A 20,644-nucleotide genomic window follows, 5' to 3' on the forward strand; every position below is an offset into this window, starting at 1 on the left:
TCTCTCCTCATCCCACCCCTCTCCCCATCCCATCCCTCTCTCCTCTTTCCATCTCTCTCTCCTCATCCCATCCCTCTCTCCTCTGCCTTCCCTCTCTCCTCTGCCTTCCCTCTCTCCTCTGCCTTCCCTCTCTCCCCATCCCTGTCTCCTCATCACACCCCTCTCTCCTCATCACACCCCTCTCTCCTCATCCCGCCCCTCTCTCCTCATCCCACCCCTCTCCCCATCCCATCCCTCTCTCCTCTTTCCATCTCTCTCTCTCCTCATCCCATCCCTCTCTCCTCTGCCTTCCCTCTCTCCTCTGCCTTCCCTCTCTCCTCTGCCTTCCCTCTCTCCCCATCCCTGTCTCCTCATCACACCCCTCTCTCCTCATCACACCCCTCTCTCCTCATCCCGCCCCTCTCTCCTCATCCCACCCCTCTCCCCATCCCATCCCTCTCTCCTCTTTCCATCTCTCTCTCCTCATCCCATCCCTCTCTCCTCTGCCTTCCCTCTCTCCTCTGCCTTCCCTCTCTCCTCTGCCTTCCCTCTCTCCTCTGCCTTCCCTCTCTCCTCTGCCTTCCCTCTCTCCTCTGCCTTCCCTCTCTCCTCTGCCTTCCCTCTCTCCCCATCCCTGTCTCCTCATCACACCCCTCTCTCCTCATCACACCCCTCTCTCCTCATCCCGCCCCTCTCTCCTCATCCCACCCCTCTCCCCATCCCATCCCTCTCTCCTCTTTCCATCTCTCTCTCCTCATCCCATCCCTCTCTCCTCTGCCTTCCCTCTCTCCTCTGCCTTCCCTCTCTCCTCTGCCTTCCCTCTCTCCTCTGCCTTCCCTCTCTCCTCTGCCTTCCCTCTCTCCTCATTCCATTCCTCTCTCCATCCCTCTCTCCCCTTCCCTTCCTATCCCTCTCTCCTCTTCCCATCCTTCTCTTCTACAGATGACCAGCAGAGTGTTTTAGGTTTGAATCCTTATATAACTCAGCACAATGGACAGCAACATATGCTGGATCAGTTAAGGGGTTCAGTGTTATGCTCTGTAAGAAAATCAAAACACTGAAATCCTGTACATAGTATGGGCCATCAACTTCAGTATCCAAGCTCTCTTGCAATATTTTTTTTATTTAAACAGTGTTAATTTGCATGTAAAAGAAGGCTTATGAATATTAAACGGCCCCAAATGTGTTGGTTTGAAGAGAAGCCATTGGAGGAGTTTTGGCTAAAGCCTACTCAATGGTGCACAGGATGCAATGAGAGAGATAGAAGAGCCAGATAACAGAAAGTGTGCCTGTGTCCCAAATGGCACCCTATTCCCTAGATCAGCGATGGGCAACTTTTGTAGGCTCACAGATTTTGTAGGCTCAATTCCCCAAAACAAAAAGTATTTTGGTTGTGCATCAGCATTTTTTATCTTGTTATATCAGTCACTAGCTAGGTGTCCATCCAAATGGCAACAGATTTTCAGTGGTGGAAAAAGTACTCAATTCTCATACCTGAGTAAAAGTAAAGATACCTTCATAGAAAATGACTCAAGTAAAAGTGAAAGTCACCCAGTAAAATACTACTTGAGTAAAAGTCTAAAAGTATTTGGTTTTAAATATATTTAAATATCAAAAGTAAATGTAGCTGCTAAAATATACTTAAATATCAAAAGTAAAGGTCAAAGTACGAATAATAAAAAATTCCTTATAGTAAGCAAACCAGACGGCACAATTGTATTGTTTTTTATTTATTTACGGATAGCCAGCGTCGCACTCCAACACTCAGACATCATTTAAAAACATTAGCATTTGTGTTTAGTGAGTCCGCCAGATCAGAGGCAGTAGGGATGACCATGGATGTTCTCTTGATAAGTGTACGAATTGGACCATTTCCTGTCCTGCTAAGCATTCAAATGTAACGAGTACCATTGGGTGTCAGGGAAAATGTATGGAGTAAAAAGTACATTATTTTCTTTAGGATTGTAGTGAAGTAAAAGTAAATGTTGTAAAAAATATAAATAGTAAAGTACAGATACCCCAAAAAACGACTTAAGTAGTACTTTAAAGTATTTTTACACCACTGGAGATTTTCATGCAAATATTTTAAAATCTGCAGAAAGAAAGTATGCTCATTTTCCCACCGGTGGTGGGTTTCCACCAAACTGACTTGTTATGGATAAAAATCAGTGCGTGATGACATAGTACACACAAAATGTATTTTTTTCCGCTTAAGTTTTCATGTACTGAATAAAAATCTTAAGTTCAATGTGTTTCCATCGCTTTTTCAACTCTACAGTCACAAAAACTGTTGCGTTGCATAACAAATGTGCCTACTCTGGTCTTGGCACATGCACTCCATAGCCAACAGCTCGCAGATACTGTGCAGGTAGGCTGTGCGGGTAGGCTAGTCTACATGACGAGAATATTATGGAAAATAGCTAGAATATTTGTATTTGTCAAACGGCAGTCAAGCATTGATCACCATGTCACCAAAATTAGACACTTGATATTTATTGGAAAGGAGCATCAAGCGCATCACTGTGCACTTTCACCACCCTGTGATTTATTTCATCTGTAGCCTAATAAACTGCATGGTATCCGGAGTCGTAGTGGGAGGACCACAAGCAATATCATCGCGTGACTACAAGTTCACTTCAGTATGATTGTTATTATATCAATATTTGCGCATAAAGGCGTTTCCACTGACATTTCTCACATAATTAATTATACTGACACAAAAAGATCGAACGATATCGAACAAACAAATTATCTGAAGGCATTTAAAAATTGTACCGAAACGTCCTGTTTCCATCACAGCTGTCATGATAGTTATTTATACACATGCCTTTACTTGCATAAAAACTGTGGATGGAAATGTGGTTAGAGACAGTCACTCAATTACCCCATGTTGGATAAAAATGTTCAGATATCTAAACTTGTAGTAATCATGGTTGAATTACCTACTGGGCCCCCATTGATTTTGTTAGTCACTCCCAATCAGATGTCATATTAAAAACTGCAAACATTTCTCTCTTCACCCTAAAGTGAAAAAAAGTGTAGAATTGTAGGAAATTAGCTGTAAAACAGCACATTTTTCTCTATGCCCCATGACAAAATTAGTAGAAATTGCATTCAATTTGTTATACTATTGCAAAATCTTCTCTCTGCCCCATGGCAAAATGTGTAGAATTGCAACAAACTTGCTTTAAAACAGCAAGATTTGCTCTATGCCCAATTGCAGTAAATTAACTTTAAATGTAAAAAAGGATCTCTGCTGTCAACAAATATTTTCTCTCTCCCCAACAAAGTTTTGCTTAGGACACCCAAAAGGCAAGGGCTGGCTCTGACTGCATGTGTTGGTATGGATGCGGGTACTCAGACCCGCAAGCCACTGCGGCCCCTCATGATGAGATCCCATTTTTGTGGCCCCCACCCCCATCAAGGTTGCCCATCCCCGCCCTATATAGTGCACTATTTTAAACCAGAACCCCATCAGCCCTGGTCAATAGAAGTGGGCTATGTAGGGAATAGGGTGCCATTTGGGACTTAGACCGTGTATCTGGTGCCAGCCTCGCTAGAACTGTCTCTGGTGCCAATTCAATAAACAACATAAAGTAGTATCTGGTGCTAGCTACTTCAACAGCATGCTGTGCCAATTCAATAAACAGTTTAGCTCGTCAGAATTCTTCATAGCACTGTGCGTAGCAGTAGGTCAATAAAAAGGAGAGAGTGAATGAAAATAGGAGAATTTAAAAAGTGTTAGGATGGGTTGAATAAAGGGTCTTTCATTCTCAATGTCACATTTATGAGCATTTCATCAATAATAGATCAGTTATTATTAATGAGCTATTAATGAGCTATTATGTGTTGATCCAGAATGTAAAAGTATTTGGGGCAACATCTTATCTTGACTCCTGAATCTAGGTCTCCTGGCTGTATTGTATCTAGGACGTAATCCATATTTAGAAGTTGTGTTACTTCTCCTCAGTCACTTTCCGCAGGCACACTTACTCATAGGAGGTAAACTAACAACACCAAACCTGATCATGGTGAATACATACACACAGTATCAATCATACAGTAGGCTATCACGGTGCCGTCAGGTTCACAGTTTTCAAGATGAAGTTACTCTGAACATATAAGGTCGGTTTCCTGGACACAGTCTAGTCCTGGATTATAAAGCATGCTCAATGGTGAATCTTCATTGAAAGGGCTTTTTAGTCGAGGGGTATATTTGTCCGGAAAACAAGCCCATATGTGACAGGCAGAAACCTGAATGTGGCCGAGTGCTATAGAGTGTAGGCAGTGTATAGCACAGTAACCAGGAGACCATATAGAACAGATCCCTAGACGCACGGCGAGAGGTCTGAGGACACTGCAAAGTAAAGCTACAAGACAGAAAAGAGCAGATGGGATGTAAAAAGAACCTGTCTCTAATATACGGCATGTCAGCAAATACAGTATAAGGGTCAAGGTTTCACTTCCCCAAAAATGTGAAATATATTAATAAGCAACAACAAAATACAATGTGTGGCCCAAAAATCTTTTCAAATTTGGGAATTGATTGCGTGACAGGGAAAACAACTGTAAAGCAGCATACCCTTAAAGAGAGGAGAATATACAGTGTATTCGGAAAGTATTCAGACCCTTTTTTCCACATTTTGTTACGTTAGAGTCTTATTCTAAAATTGATTAAATTGTTTATTCCCCTTATCAATCTACACACGAACACCCCATAATGACAAAGCAAAATCAGGTTTTTAGACATTTTTGCACATTTGAAAATAAAATTAAACTGAAATATTACATTTACATAAGTATTCAGACCTTTTACTCAGTACTTTGTTGAAGCACCTTTGGCAGTGATTACAGCCTTAAGTATTTTTGGGTATGCCAAGTTTGGCACACCTGTATTTGGGAGTTTCTCCCATTTTTGTCTGCAGATCCTCTCAAGCTATGTCAGGTTGGATGGGGAGCGTCGCTGCACAGCTATTTTCAGGTCTCTCCAGAGATGTTAGATCGGGTTCAAGTCCGGGCTTTGGCTGGGCCACTCAACGACATTCAGAGATTTGTCCCGAAGCCACTCCTGCGTTGCCCTGTTGGAAGGTGAACCTTCACCCCAGTCTGAGGTCCTGAGCACTCTGGAGCAGGTTTTCATCAATGATCTCTCTATACTTTGCTCTGTTCATCTTTCCCTCGATCCTGACTAGTCTCCAAGTCCCTGCCGCTGAAAAACATCCCCACAGCATGATGCTGCCACCACCTTGCTTCACCATAGGGATGGTGCCAGGTTTCCCCCAGACGTGACGCTTGGCATTCAGGCCAAAGAATTCAATCTTGGTTTCATCAGACCAGGGAATCTTGTTTCTCATGGTCTGAGAGTCCTTTAGGTGCCTTTTGACAACAACTGTAAAGCAGCATACCTTTAAAGAGAGGAGAATGTACACTGAGTGTACAAATTATTAGGAACACCTGCTCTTTCCATAACATAGACTGGTGAATCCAGGTGAAAGATATGATCCTTTATTGATTTAACAGAATGTGCTGTTTGCAATGTGCAAACAAAGGGGAAATCTGTGATTGATGTATCAATTTTAGTAATCTTAAATTAATTATTTCACTGAGTATACAAAACATTAAGGACACATACTCTTTCCATGACATAGACTGACCATGTGATTCCAGGTGAAAGCTATGATCCCTTTTTGATGTCACTTGTTAAATCCACTTCAATCAGTGTAGATGAAGGGGAGGAGACTGGTTAATTTAATCCTCGGGACAATTGAGACATGAATTGTGTTTGCATTATGGGGAGGCAGGTAGCTTAGTGGTTAGAGCATTGGGCCAGTGCTAGATCGAATCCCTGAGCTGACAAGGTAAAAATATGTCGTTCTGCCCCTGAACAAGGCAGTTAACCCATTGTTCCTAGGGCGTCATTGTAAATAAGAATTTGATCTTAACTGACTTGCCTAGTTAAATAAAGTTTAAATAAAAAAATGTCATTCAGAGGGTGAATGGGCAAGACAAAACATTTAAGTGCCTTTCAACGGGGTATGGTAGTAGGTGCCAGGTGCAACGTTTGAGTGTCAAGAACTGCAACGCTGCTGGGTTTTTCACACTCAACAGTTTCCCATTTGTATCAAGAATAGTCTGCCACCCAAAGGAAATCCAGCGAACTTGACACAACTGTAGGAAACATTGGAGTCAACATGGGCCAGAATCCCTGTGGAACTCTTTCAACACTTTGTAGAATCCACGCCTCGGCGAATTGATGCTATTCTGAGGGGAAAATGTTAGGAAGGTGTTCTTAATGTTCCAAAGACTGTGGGCTCTCCTTCTCCGTGGCCGACGTGAGTAAAACATTTAAACGTGTTAACCCTCGCAAGGCTGCCGGCCCAGACGGCATCCCTAGCCGCGTCCTCAAAGCATGTCCTCAGAGCACAGACCAGCTGGCTGGTGTGTTTACGGGCATATTCAATCTCTCCCTATCCCAGTCTGCTGTCTCCACATGCTTCAAGATGGCCACTTTTGTTCCTGTACCCAAGAAGGCAAAGGGAACTGAACTTAATGACTATCGCCCCATAGCACTCACCTCTGGCATCATGAAGTGCTTTGAGAGACTAGTCAAGGATCATATCGCCTGCCACCCTAGGCCCACTTCAATTTGCTTACCGCCCCAATAGTTCCACAGGCGATGCAATCGCCATCACTCTGTACACTGCCCTATCCCATCTGGACAAGAGGAATACCTCTAAGAATTCTGTTTATTGACTATATCTCAGCATTCAACACCATAGTACCCTCCAATCTCATCAAGCTCGAGGCCCTGGCTCTGAACCCCGCCCTGTGCAACTGGGCCCTGGACTTTCTGATGGGCCGCCCCCAGGTGGGGAAGGTAGGAAACATCACCTCCACTCCACTGATCCTCAACACTGGGGCCCCACAAGGGTGCGTGCTCAGCCCCCTCCTGTACTCCCTGTTCACCAATGACTGTGTGGCCAAGCACGCCTCCAATTCAATCATTAAGTTTACAGAGGACACAACAGTAGCAGGATTGATTACCAACGATGACAAAACAGCCTACAGGGAGGAGGTGAGGGCTCTGGGAGTGTGGTGCCTGGAAAGCTACCTCTCACTCAACGTCAACAAAACAAAGGAGATGGGCTTCAGAAAACAGCAGAGGGTGCACCCCCCTATCTACATTGACGGGACCACAGTGGAGAAGGTGGAAAGCTTCAAGTTCACTAACAAACTGAAATGGACCACCCACATAGACTGTGTGGTGAAGAAGGCGCAACAGAGCCCCTTCAACCTCAGGAGGCTAAAGAAATGTGACTTGTCAAACTTTTACAGATGCATAATTGAAAGCATCCTGTCGGGCTGTATCACCACCTGGTACAGCAACTGCACTGCCCGCAACCGCAAGGCTCTCCAGATGGTGGTGCGGTCTGCCCAACGCATTTACGGGGTCAAGCTATCCGCCCTCCAGGACACCTACAGCACCCGATGTCACAGGACGGCCAAAAAGATCATCAAGGACAACAACCACCCGAGCCACTGCCTGTTCACCCCGCTATCATCCAGAAGGCGAGGTCAGTACAGGTGCATCAAAGCTGGGACCAAAAGACTGAAAAACAGCTTCTATCTCAAAGCCCTCTGACTGTTAAACAGCCATCACTAGCACATTAGAGGCTGCTGCCTATAAGCATAGACTATAAATCACTGGCTGCTTTAAGGAATGGAACACTAGTCACTTTAATAATGTTTGCATGTCTGGCATTACTCGTCTCATAAGTATATACTGTATTCTAAGCTATTCTACGGGGCGGCAGCGTAGCCTAGTGGCTAGACCATTGGACTAGTAACCGAAAGGTTGCAAGATCGAATCCCTGAGCTGACAAAGTACAAATTTGTCGTTCCACCCCTGAACAAGGCAGTTAACCCACTGTTTCTAGGCCGTCATTGAAATTAAGAATTTGTTCTTAACTGACTTGCCTAGTTAAATAAAGGTAAAATAAATACAAATGTTTGTCACTTAATAATGTTTACATATCTGGCATTACTCATATGTATATACTGTTTTCTATACAATTCTACAGTATCTCATTCACTTAATAATGTTTACATATCTGGCATTACTCATCTCATATGTATATACTGTTTTCTATACAATTCTATGGTATCTCATTCATTTATTAATGTTTACATATCTTTCATTACCCATCTCATATGTATATACTGTCTTCTATATTATTCTACTGTATCTTAGTCTGTTCCGCTCTGACAACGCTCGTCCATATGTATATAGTCTTACTTCATTCCTACTTGTGTGTATTGGGTATATGTGGTGTAATTTGTTAGATATTACTTGTTAGATACAGTTGAAGTCGGAAGTTTACATACACTTAGGTTGGAGTCATTAAAACTAGTTTTTCAACCACTCCACAAATTTCTTGTTAACAAACTATAGTTTTGGCAAGTCGGTTAGGACATCTACTTTGTGCATGACACAAGTCATTTTTGCAACAATTGTTTACAGTAAAACAATAATTCACTGTATCACAATTCCAGTGGCTCAGAAGTTTACATACACTAAGTTGACTGTGCCTTTAAACAGCTTGGAAAATTCCAGAAAATGATGTCATGGCTTTAGAAGCTTCTGATAGGCTAATTGACATCATTTGAGTCAATTGGAGGTGTACTTGTGGATGTATTTCAAGGCCTACCTTCAAACTCAGTGCCTCGTTGCTTGACATCATGGGAAAATCTAAATAAATCACCCAAGACCTCAGAAAAAAAATTGTAGACCTCCACAAGTCTGGTTGATCCTTGGGAGCAATTTCCAAAAGCATGAAGGTACCACGTTCATCTGTACAGACAATAGTACGCAAGTATAAACACCATGGGACCACGCAGCCATCATACCTGTAACGGCTGTCATAGAGAGGGGACCAAAGCGCAGCGTGTTGAGTGCTCATGATGAAATTTATTATAACTCAAAAACACTAAAGACAAAATAACAACGAAGCGCACAGTTCTGTCAGGTACATAGACATAGACAGAATACAACTACCCACAAACACAGTTGGAAAAAAAACCTGCTTAAATATGATCTCCAATTAGAGACAACGAGGACCAGCTGCCTCTAATTGGAGATCATCCCCAAGAAAACAACATAGAAATAGAAAAACTAGAACTAAACATAGAAATAGAAAACATAGAAAAACACAAAACACCCCCTGTCACGCCCTGACCTACTCTACCATAGAAAATAACATCTTACTATGGTCTGGACGTGACAATACCGCTCAGGAAGGAGACGCGTTCTGTCTCCTAGAGATGAACGTACTTTGGTGGGAAAAGTGCAAATCAATCCCAGAACAACAGCAAAGGACCTTGTGAAGATGCTGGAAGAAACAAGTACATAAGTATCTATATCCACAGTAAAACGAGTCCTATATTGACATAACCTAAAAGGCCGCTCAACAAGGAAGAAGCCACTGCTCCAAAACCGCCATAAAAAAGCCAGACTATGGTTTCCAACTGCAAATGGGGACAAAGATTGTACTTTTTGGAGAAATGTCCTCTGGTCTGATGAAACAAAAATAGAGTTGTTTGGCCATAATGACCATCGTTATGTTTGGAGGACAAAGGAGGATGCTTGCAAGCCGAAGAACACCATCCCAACCGTGAAGCATGGGGGTGGCAACATCATGTTGTGGGGGTGCTTTGCTGCAGGAGGGACTGGTGCACGTCACAAAATAGATGGCATCATGAGGATGGAAAATTATGTGGATATATTGAAGCAACAACAAAGTCAAGTTATTGGAGTGGCCATCACAAAGCCATTCTATTCTTAATTCCATTCCTTAATTTAGATTAGTGTGTATTGTGTGTATAGTTTTTTTTTCACTGTTGGAGCTAGAAACACAAGCATTTCGTTACACCCTCAATAACATCTGCTAAACATGTGTATGTGACCAATAAAATTTGATTTGATTACAAAAACAGTGGTGGGGTGTCCGCTTTGTTGTGGTTTGAATTGCAGATTGCTCCTTTAAACACACATCCTCCATCTAGAGACTGTGACTGAGACGGGTCCTCTACACTGAATATAGCACACTCCAATATAGAACACATCTCCGGAGGGTGTAGCACTAGCGTTATGTTGCGTTCTCAGATATTTCTTCAAGAAAGCATGCCAGAAAATGGGTCATGTTGAAAGTGTATTTCCTCCATTTCACAATAGCGTGGCCGCTATAGTTCACTGAATGAGTGTTTTGACAATAACCTTGTCTTTGAGATCTCCTCTATCTGGTGAGGGAGTAGGAAATAATGATATCCAAGGGTTTCATGAGGATAAAATAGAATTAAAAAATGTTGTCAGTCAGTCTTATAAAAGCTAACATAGTTTCGTTTTTTATGTTAGTCAGACGGCAAGATTATGTCACCCGTGTGAGCAGGTCTTGACCATTTAAAGGGAGTGTCACAGCCATGGAATTGGGATTACTATTCTATTAAATACATTTCTATCATCATAGCCAGTGTCCTCACAGCAAGCTGCTGTACCTTATGAGACTATGTAACAGTCTGTGTGTTCCTGCTGGTCGGTTTATTGGCTTGCTGATTGGATCAGTGGATTACCAGAGGATATGCGCCCAATCATCTCCATAGAGGTGTTTCTTACAAATCCCACACATACAGCCCATGTAGCCTACTGCCCATACCCATGTACTGCTGATGGAATGTGCTGAAATCATCTGTGAGGTTGTGAAATTAGAATGATATAAACTGACATGCCTGACACCTAATCCAGTGGGCAATGCTGGTTGAAATGACATTTTTATGAGTTTACCCAGCTGTCCCTCCCTGTTAAAGTCCCTCTATCCCTCTGCCCCCTGAGTCCATTGTCTCTCCATGGTGGTACTAGCAGCATTTAAATGTTGCCTTGGACTGGCTCATGTTGATCCTGTCATTTTCGTTGTCTCTGCTGGACAGCCCTCTGTCAATCCGCAGCATGTTCTCCATTAGGAAGGCTCCTGCCTCGTCAACATTGAGATTGTCCTGAAAGTCAGACATAGGGGAACATGGTACAAGGAACACTTTTTAAATGTAAGAATGGTGAAATGCAACCTATTTTGGTCAGAGTCAGTATCAGGCTTGTTGCAGTTTTTCACTCAATTACAACAAAGTCATTCCACCTCAAAAAGCACAAGAAAAAGGATTTCGATACCCACCTTCTAATTTGATCTCTGAGAAATTAAGCTAATTGATTGCACCTAAACTGGCCATTTTAAATTATAGGATTCATATAATCTTCAATAAATATAGTACCTAACATCCGATTTGGACCATCATTCTTACTAACAATGAGTAAGACATGAGAAATCCAATGAAATGATCAAAAGCCACCCACGGACACCCCACGCCAATCCCACCCCAACAACCAGTATACAGTATCAGTTCTCTATGTTTGACAAGTAGTAGGGAGCTGCTGCTTGGAGTATTGCTTCTTCATCTTTTGTAATGTATTGCCAGCGAATCTGGTGATGTTTTTCCCCCCTGTTCTGAGAAATAAGCCATTGAAGTCACTTGCATTATAGTGTGAAAGTACAACGTTTTGCCGAATAGATGCCACTGTTCCTGCTACTGCCACCAAACACTTTTATCCATGTTGCTGGTCTCTTGTGTTTATTAATTGGACCATAACATTTTCTTTGAAACTTTGGGTAGAAAGCCATTAGCGTTTGCATATGATGAAAATAGATTGTTATGGTCAACCTCACAAGGAAACGGACCCTCTGTGTGTGGTTAATTCCCTTCAAAAAAGGGGAAAATTTGTTACTGTTAGACCATTTCTGGTGAACAAGCAAAAAATGAGGCTACAGCAGTTCTAATGGTTTCAATGTTATGGTCTCTAATGGTCTTTAATGGTAAAAGTCCCAAACACACACAGTATAGTGTTTTAAACCCAATCCAATGCTAATGGTATTGGGCTGGGTTTAATGGTAAATGTCACTAATCACACTACAATATAATTTTATTGAAAACATACAGTATGACTGCGGCAGGTAGCCTAGTGGTTAAGAGTGTTAGGCTAGTAACCAAAACGTCGCTGGTTCTAGTTTGAGAGCCAGCAAGGTAAAAAAATCTGTTGTTCTGCCCTTGAGCAAGGCAGTTAAACCCCACCAACAACTGCTCTCTGAGTGCTGATGACACACCTCTTTGATTCAGAGGGTTTGGGTTAAATGCGGAAGACATATTTCGGTTGAATGCATTCAGTTGTGCAACTGACTAGGTATCCCTTTCCCAATGGTTAATCATTTTATTATTGTCACAACATTTTAGTCACTAGCCCATTTCTCCTTAAAAGTTTGGGCTGGTAGGAAAAGTCTTCATATGAGAATTGCAACATACGCATAGCCCTCAGAGAGCTACCATTTGTTGGACTATTCAAGGAGAGTTGGTTTGAAGCATTAGGTTGCTAAGAGAAGGACAAACTGAATTGCTTTCATGGAGGACTGGCTTGACCACACAATTTATTTTTATCATGAGCAAACGCTATTGGGTTTTCTATCCAAAGTTGCAAAGAAAATGTTGTGATTCATTAAATAAAACAGTAAAATTGATAAACGGGTGTGGCGGCAGCAGCAGAAACAGTGGCATCTAGTGGGCAAAACCTGGTACTTTCACATTCATTTATAGTAAATAATGGAAGCGACTTCAATAGCTAATTTCTTTAAACAGAGGGAAAAAGCCATCACCAGATTCACAGGGAATACATAACAAATGGTGAAGAAGCAATACTCCAAGCCGCAGCTCCATACTACTTGTCAAACATAGAGAACTGATACTGTATACTAGTTGTTGTGGTGGGACTCAATGATAGAAAGAAGTATGGTCCAAATCGGATGTTAGGTTAGGTACTATATTTGTTAAATATTATGTGAATCCTATAAATTAAAAGGGCCGATTTGGGTTCAAATTCAATTTCAACAAAATAATGTTTCAGGAATGCAAATCTTATCTGTTTTTGTAACTACAGAAACTATTTCACAACAATCTGAGATGGTGGGTGTCATGGCTTACTGAAATGAAATGACCCAATATCCATTAGTCCCCAAACTCTATGAGGATGAACAGAGCTTTCACTAACAGATGTGATGTTGTTGCGTTGACAGCCAATGCACTAGATAATGTTTGCCTTGTACAATGCACAGCTTCTTTAAACCACAGTAAAGCACTGTAACTCATGTTTACACACCTTACATCTTTATGAGTACATTGTTACTGTGTTAAAGTCCAAAAATGTACATCACATGACTTCATTCTTTGACTGATATCTTTCTGACTTCCTCACCTTTGCTGACGTCTCAAACCAACCCAGGAAGCCTTTCTCTTTACAGTAGTTGTCCATGAGGGAAAACAGCTCCTTGTTTCCCTCTGTCTGGTCACACTTGTTGGCTAACAGGACAGCAGGGACAGGGCTTCCACTGGCCAGTCTCACTTTGCTATCTAGGTCATGCTTCCACTGTGAGGCAGCCTCTAATGTCTCCATCTTGGTCGTGTCAAAGACCACAAACGCCCCCATGGCCTCCTTGTAGTATACTCTGGACATGTTCCTAATCCTCTCCTGACCTTCAGGAAATAGAGAAAAACATAGTGTGTCCCTATGGGTCTTGGCCAAAAGTAGTGCAATATAAAGGGAATAGGGCGCCTGTTGGCACACAACCATACAGTTGTCATCTGCTTTTCTTTCTTAAATCCTCCTTAACTTTGATTGGAAAGCTGTTCACTTACATAAATGTTAATCTGGGGCTATGGAAAATGTACAACTTGGAAAGAAACATTTTGTCTACAATCCATGGAGATAACCTAGTAAGCTGTAACCCCAAATCAAATAACAAAAGCAGAGAAACACAGAACTGTGACTGTCATCATATTGTCAACCCCAAGTAGATCATCAAGATCTCATTTCAGTTGGTAGAGCAGTTGGTAGAGAGCATGGTGTTTGCAACGCCTGGGTTGTGGGTTCGATTCCCACGGGGGACCAGTACAGAAGAAGAAAAAAATGTATGAAATGTATGCATTCACTACTGTAAGTCGCTCTGGATAAGAGCGTCTGCTAAAGGACTCAAATTTAAATGTTCTCTATATAGGAATATTTAAATGGTTATTGTTAACTGAGTAAACTTTTCTTTAGTTTTGAGTTAGTTGGATAATCTTATTTCTATTTCTAGGCTTTAAAGTTTTGAGTGAGAAAAACATGAATGTGCTAGCTGAAAACATCTGTCCATCCATAGTATATCGGAAGCCCTCTATTATTTCACGTGTGTGTGTGTGTGTGTGTGCTCAACATATTTGGCTTACCTGCAATGTCCCAAAGCTGAAGTCTCACTACTGTTTTATTGTCCCATTCGATCGTTTTCAACGCGAAGTCAACTCCAATCGATGCCTTATACTCCTCCTTGAACCGCATGCTCGTTTTTCCAACACCCCTCTCTCCAATTACCAAAACCTTAAACAAACACTCTGTGCATACCGATACTGAACCCCCCGCCATGTTCAAATATCAACAGCAACATCAGGTTTGTTGTAGGCTAGCGATATAGACCAGAGATTGGTAGCCTACACTTTCATTTTGCCGCAGGTGACCAAGGTATAGACAGCCACCACGAATGAATGACTCAGTACACGTGCAAAAAAACATATTTTATTTATTCTAACAAAACATATATCTTCAATAATGTGAACGACAATGACTGTTTGCTCTACTGTGTTTGATACATGTTTAAAACAGAAAACATTATTTGACTCTATGAAGGCATATCTATCAAATAGCCTATTCATGTTACTAGCCATTGTTTATTACATTATATATAGTGAGATCAAAACAATTGGTAAAAGTAAGAATTATACTGTACAAACCAACAGTCACTATAAGCAACACACGTATAAATTGTAAAATAAACGTAGTAATTCCTTTTAGTAAAACTAATCTGAATCGTTACCAAAATAGGATGCATACTACTACATACTGTACATTCACGAAAGTAACAAATTACATTTTTGGCAGTCATATTATAATAGACACTGTTGCAAGTATGGATTTAGAGGAGTGTTTATAAAATATACAGACTTGCAATAGAAATTAGAGACATTTTAAAATGTTTTTCTGTAAATGGAAGCATACCGGATACATGGCACTTGAATCCTTCTGGTTTTGTTTGCTACATTCTTACAGTAGTTAGTTATTTTATCTGTATAATATATTCATTCTGAAGTTATCTGATGAAGAAAGTGACTGTGACAATCTCTGTGCTTTTTTTTCTGAATAATACATACTTGTTTTGAGCAAAACAACAAAACACATTCATCTAGAATATTTTACATTGTAAGGTTATAACTGTAATAGAAAACATGGGCCTACACAGTGCATACATTATTTATAGACATGTTTGTGAACTACAGGTTGGATAGTCTATTACGATAAACAATCTACTTTCAAGTGGTGGAAGTTTGCCTTAATGAAAACAAGCAACAAACACAACCATTATTGTAAGACCTGATGATGGTCACATTTACACTGCATTGTACCCTTAATAACTGCTACTTACATGACTTCAATAAGCTACATGAAGAAGACTATCTTAGCTTTTTGCTTTCCTAATAAGACACTGAGCAAGTTCAAAGCTGTTCATCTCTTGCATAAACATGGAAATACATTTTGCAACAGGTTAAATCTTTTCTTTGTGATATTTATTATATAACAATAAGACCTTTTTAAAAGTGTGTCAGGTGCTTTTTTTGCTCACTTTCATCCCTGTAAACACACACTTTTGCTCATAGATTTCATGAGTCAACCAATATAGTCCAGTCAATCACTCAATAACGTATTCAAGACATTTTGACCATTTCTTACTGGTCATTAAATGGAACATGAACAATATGCTACAAGTCATCAGCTACAAAATGGCTCTATATTATTCTACCATATCTACAGTACTCGTTCACAACGTTGAGCTTTGTGTGTAGTCCTTCAGAATGACGGAGGCATAGTTTGGAGGGGCGCACAATATGGACTCGGACACGGGTGAGGCGTTATGAAAGGGGCTCCCCATGCTCGCTGTATCACGAAATGGGGAGGGGGGCATCAGGGCCATAGAATTCTCCATTGCTAATTTGAGCTGAACGAGGTCGTCGTCCTCTTCTTCTTCGTGAATCAGGGCGTTGTCATAAATGTATCCATGGAGGAGGCCAAACTGCTCGTTCTCCACCTCTACATCCTCCTCAATCTCCTCCTCCTCCTCCATCTCCAGGTGGGAGGTGTGCTCCTCGTCGTCGAAGGAGCCAAGGTCTAGTTGCAGGGGCAAGACTGCATGCTGCTGGATGAGATGAGCCTGGTGGTACACAGGCCTGCCATGACTGCTCCCAGACCTGCCCCCAAAACCCTCACCACCACCAACAGGGCTGGGCGGAATGATCATGTCCATATCATTGAGCTCAGGGATGATGAAATCACTGTTGTACTTGCCCACCACCTCCTGTAGCTGTAGGTGGTCCATGATGACTCTCTGCTGGGGGATCACTCTGCTCTGTGGCAGGTGCAGGGGCATGTGCTCAACGGGAGGGTAATATTCAACCCCCTCCTCGTCCACCTCTTTCATCGGCCCACCGGCGGTGGGCATTATCTGCCCATGGGCCATCATGTGGGGACTAAGGGGAGGGTTGTATCTGACTAGGTCGCTCTCGTCCTCCTCAGCTACATTGTACAGAGTTTTGGTGCTGAGGTCAGAGAACTCCATGGCCATGCTACTGCCTGTGTTATGGTAGGTGTTAGTTAAGGGTCTGATGACGGCCATCTGATTGGAGCATCCTGCATCCTGTCTCTTCACGTGCACAGACAGTCTGTGCCAATTGTGCTCCCCTTTTGGAGGATGATGTCTTGCACCTGGTTCAGACCATGACACAGACTTTCCATTAGAACTATGAACAGAATAAAGATGGCTGTTAGCTATTTCATAGGGACTCAGAAAGGTGGAAAACAACAACTGTGTTTCTGGTTCATGTAATAACATTTTTAAAAAGGAAAGTTAAAATCTCTAACAAACCAGTTCTATGTTGATGGTGACTTTACAAAATGCATATTTTTGGTTTGAATTACTGAGGATTGTATATTTATTTATATATTCAGATGAATGTATTTCCAATATACTATACATCCTAATTCTGTGGTACAGTGTATCCTGATAGTGATCCTTCAGTACCCATGGGTATGCTGGTTTAATTATATTCAGCAACAGATCAACGGTGGTTGTTAATTGAACATTGACCTGGATCTGGCATAATATCCTGTAACACTCTCTCTGTGTCCCAAATGGCACCATATTCAATACATAGTGCACTATTTTTGGCCCAGGTCAAAAGTAGAGAACTAGCCTATATAGGTTGCCATTTGGTACGCAGTCTCTGCCCTCCTGAGCGTGAATTACTGTAAAGCAAAATCAGCATCCCAGTGGTACCTCAGGAGCAGGGCCCGTATTCACAAAGCGTCTCAGAGTAGGAGAGATGATCTAGGATCAGATCCCCTGTCCATCTTATCTTATTCATTATGCTCTAAAAGGCTAAACTGATTCTATATTAGCAGTCCTACTTTGAGACTCTTTGAATACAGGCCCAGGAATGACAAATTTCCATCAACTTACTTCTCAGTGTTCTTCTTCCGTTTGAACATGTCGAGCAGGCTGTTGCTCCGGCAAGCGATATTGCCGTCGCCGACGTGCATGCGCACTACATCTGAGGTGGTGAACGCGCTGCGCACATTCCGCTCCGGCTTGGCGAGGATGATATAGATCTTTGGCGAGAACATACAGCCCAATGCCACAGTAACACTCAGGCTCACTGAGAACGATGTGGTGATGATCTTATAGTTAGAGCCAAAGTAGATGGGCACAAACGCCAGCCAGATTATACATGTTGTATACATAGTGAAGGCGATGTACTTGGCTTCGTTGAAGTTAGCCGGAACGTTGCGTGTCTTGAAGGCGTAGTAGGTACAGCTCATGATGAGCAGGCCGTTGTAGCCCAGTGGTGCTACCATGCCCACCGTGCTTGTGTTGCAGATCAGGAAGACCTCCCGGATGCTGGGGTAGGACTTGACGGGCATAGGCGGCTCCAGGATGATCAGAGTAACCTCCAGGGTGAGCTGGACACTGACTAGGAGGCCGGCGATCACCAGCTGATTATACAAAATAAGAAGAACACACAGGTTTTACATGCCGCTTTTTTCAAGGACACAAAGACATACCAAAGACAAAACAATATGTGCGTCTGAAATGGCATCCTATTCCTTATAGTGCACTACTTTTGACCAGAGCCCTATGCAGGCCCTGGTCAAAAGTAGTGCACTATATAGGGAATAGGGTGCCATTTGGGAGGCCTCCAATGTCAAAACCAAACAGATGAAAACAAGAACAAAGAGAAACCTAAATAAGTCTATATAATCACCTGGGCCCAGGCGCTCATAAACCGCGGCTTCCTGGTACAGATCTTCTTCTTGCTGCCAGCCAGGATGCGTGCGATGCGATTGGTCTTGGTGACTAACGCTGAGTAGCACATGGTGGCTGAGAGGCCCACCAGGAGGCGCTGCAGGTAGCAGGAGGCCACGGTGGGCCGGGCAATCAGGGTGAAGGGGCAGATGTAGCCCAGGAAGATCCCGGCCAGGATGATGTAGCAGAGCTCGCGGCTGGAGGACTTGACCACAGGCGTGTCTCGGTACAGGACGAAGATGAAGGTGACAAAGGAGGTGACCAGGATGCCCAGGCAGGCAAACACCACCTGGACGATGGACTCTGGGTTCCCCCACTCCAGGTACCGCAAGGTGATGGGCTCGCAACCTGGGGAGAAGACACAGATAAAGATAATATGTGTGAGACCTTTCTCTGAAGATATTTCATTTGAAACAAAGAACAAAGGCTCTTACTGTATGCAATAGGCTAACTGATTGATGGATTGATTGATTGATTTAAACTAGGTCCCAGACAGTGTATGTCTGACTTGACACTTCTTAATTCCAAATTGACAAAACTACCCAAAATCACAAAGGATGAATTAAACTTATCGTGGATAAAAATGTTCATTCTGCACAGTTGAATATTATTAATTAAATATGGGTAGCCTATAGCATTTTCTCCAAATCAACCATCTGAGAGCCTGTGTAATCACCTCTCACAGTTCTGGGTGACTTTAACCTCCCCACGTCTACCTTTGACTCATTCCTCTCTGCCTCCTTCTTTCCACTCCTCTCCTCTTTTGACCTCACCCTCTCACCTTCCCCCCCTACTCACAAGGCAGGCAATACGCTTGACCTCATCTTTACTAGATGCTGTTCTTCCACTAATCTCATTGCAACTCCCCTCCAAATCTCCGACCACTACCTTGTATCCTTTTCCCTCTTGCTCTCATCCAACACTTCTCACTCTGCCCCTACTCGGATGGTATTGCGCCGTCCCAACCTTCGCTCTCTCTCTCCCGCTACTCTCTCCTCTTCCATCCTATCATCTCTTCCCTCTGCTCAAACCTTCTCCAACCTATCTCCTGATTCTGCCTCCTCAACCCTCCTCTCCTCCCTTTCTGCATCCTTTGATTTTCTCTGTCCCCTATCCTCCAGGCCGGCTCGGTCCTCCCCTCCTGCTCCGTGGCTCGACGACTCACTACGAGCTCACAGAACAAGGCTCCGGGCAGCCGAGCGGAAATGGAGGAAAACTCGCCTCCCCTGCGGACCTGGCATCCTTTCACTCACTCCTCTCTACATTCTCCTCTTCTGTCTCTGCTGCTAAAGCCACTTTCTACCACTCTAAATTCCAAGCATCTGCCTCTAACCCTAGGAAGCTCTTTGCTACCTTCTCCTCCCTCCTGAATCCTCCTCCCCCTCCCCCCTCCTCCCTCTCTGCGGATGACTTCGTCAACCATTTTGAAAAGAAGGTTGACGATATCCGATCCTCGTTTGCTAAGTCAAACGACACCGCTGGTCCTGCTCACACTGCCCTACCCTGTGCTTTGACCTCTTTCTCCCCTCTCTCTCCAGATGAAATCTCGCGTCTTGTGACGGCCGGCCGCCCAACAACCTGCCCACTTGACCCTATCCCCTCCTCTCTTCTCCAGACCATTTCCGGAGACCTTCTCCCCTTCCTCACCTCGCTCATCAACTCATCCTTGACCGCTGGCTACGTCCCTTCCGTCTTCAAGAGAGCGAGAGTTGCACCCCTTCTGAAAAAACCTACACTCGATCCCTCCGATGTCAACAACTACAGACCAGTATCCCTTCTTTCTTTTCTCTCCAAAACTCTTGAACGTGCCGTCCTTGGCCAGCTCTCCTGCTATCTCTCTCAGAATGACCTTCTTGATCCTAATCAGTCAGGTTTCAAGACTGGGCATTCAACTGAGACTGCTCTTCTCTGTGTCACGGAGGCTCTCCGCACTGCTAAAGCTAACTCTCTCTCCTCTGCTCTCATCCTTCTAGACCTATCTGCTGCCTTTGATACTGTGAACCATCAGATCCTCCTCTCCACCCTCTCCGAGTTGGGCATCTCCGGCGCGGCCCACGCTTGGATTGCATCCTACCTGACAGGTCGCTCCTACCAGGTGGCGTGGCGAGAATCTGTCTCCGCACCATGCGCTCTCA

At 43.1% G+C, this 20,644-nt stretch overlaps 2 protein-coding genes across 3 annotated transcripts in view; both read right to left on the reverse strand.

The window, feature by feature from the left end:
* Window positions 1–9,883: 9,883 nt before the first annotated feature.
* On the reverse strand, window positions 9,884–14,570 carry rab32b (RAB32b, member RAS oncogene family). The gene is made up of 3 exons (XM_014198056.2): window positions 14,332–14,570; window positions 13,322–13,599; window positions 9,884–11,025 (listed from the first exon to the last, which is right to left on the reverse strand). The coding sequence occupies exons 1-3, from the start codon at window positions 14,522–14,524 to the stop codon at window positions 10,888–10,890; spliced, it is 609 nt and encodes a 202-aa protein (XP_014053531.1). The 5' UTR covers window positions 14,525–14,570; the 3' UTR covers window positions 9,884–10,887.
* Window positions 14,571–14,661: 91 nt separating this feature from the next.
* Window positions 14,662–20,644, reverse strand: part of grm1b (glutamate receptor, metabotropic 1b) — a 28,655-nt gene continuing 22,672 nt past the window's right edge. Inside the window, exons 8-10 of one of the 2 annotated variants that reach the window (XM_014197109.2) lie at window positions 18,469–18,857; window positions 17,667–18,199; window positions 14,662–16,947 (exon numbers count right to left, since the gene is read on the reverse strand). In XM_014197109.2, coding sequence (XP_014052584.2) covers window positions 15,972–16,947; window positions 17,667–18,199; window positions 18,469–18,857 — 1,898 coding nt within the window. In that variant the 3' untranslated portion in view covers window positions 14,662–15,971. The remainder of the gene's footprint in view (window positions 16,948–17,666; window positions 18,200–18,468; window positions 18,858–20,644) is intronic. The other variant, XM_045718243.1, reaches the window with a different exon arrangement.

The sequence above is a fragment of the Salmo salar genome, chromosome ssa01 (assembly GCF_905237065.1).
Source record: "Salmo salar chromosome ssa01, Ssal_v3.1, whole genome shotgun sequence".
Taxonomy (NCBI): domain Eukaryota; kingdom Metazoa; phylum Chordata; class Actinopteri; order Salmoniformes; family Salmonidae; genus Salmo; species Salmo salar.

What these genes read in the sequence shown, in the direction of transcription:
- rab32b (XM_014198056.2), bottom strand. Translation starts at nt 14,524, where the DNA reads ATGGCGGGGGGTTCAGTATCGGTATGCACAGAGTGTTTGTTTAAGGTT. An exon ending in TCAGCTTTGGGACATTGCAG is followed by an intron (nt 13,600 to 14,331) that starts GTAAGCCAAATA and finishes TATTTCCTGAAG; the next exon opens with GTCAGGAGAGGATTAGGAAC. An exon ending in GGTTTGAGACGTCAGCAAAG is followed by an intron (nt 11,026 to 13,321) that starts GTGAGGAAGTCA and finishes TCTGACTTTCAG; the next exon opens with GACAATCTCAATGTTGACGA.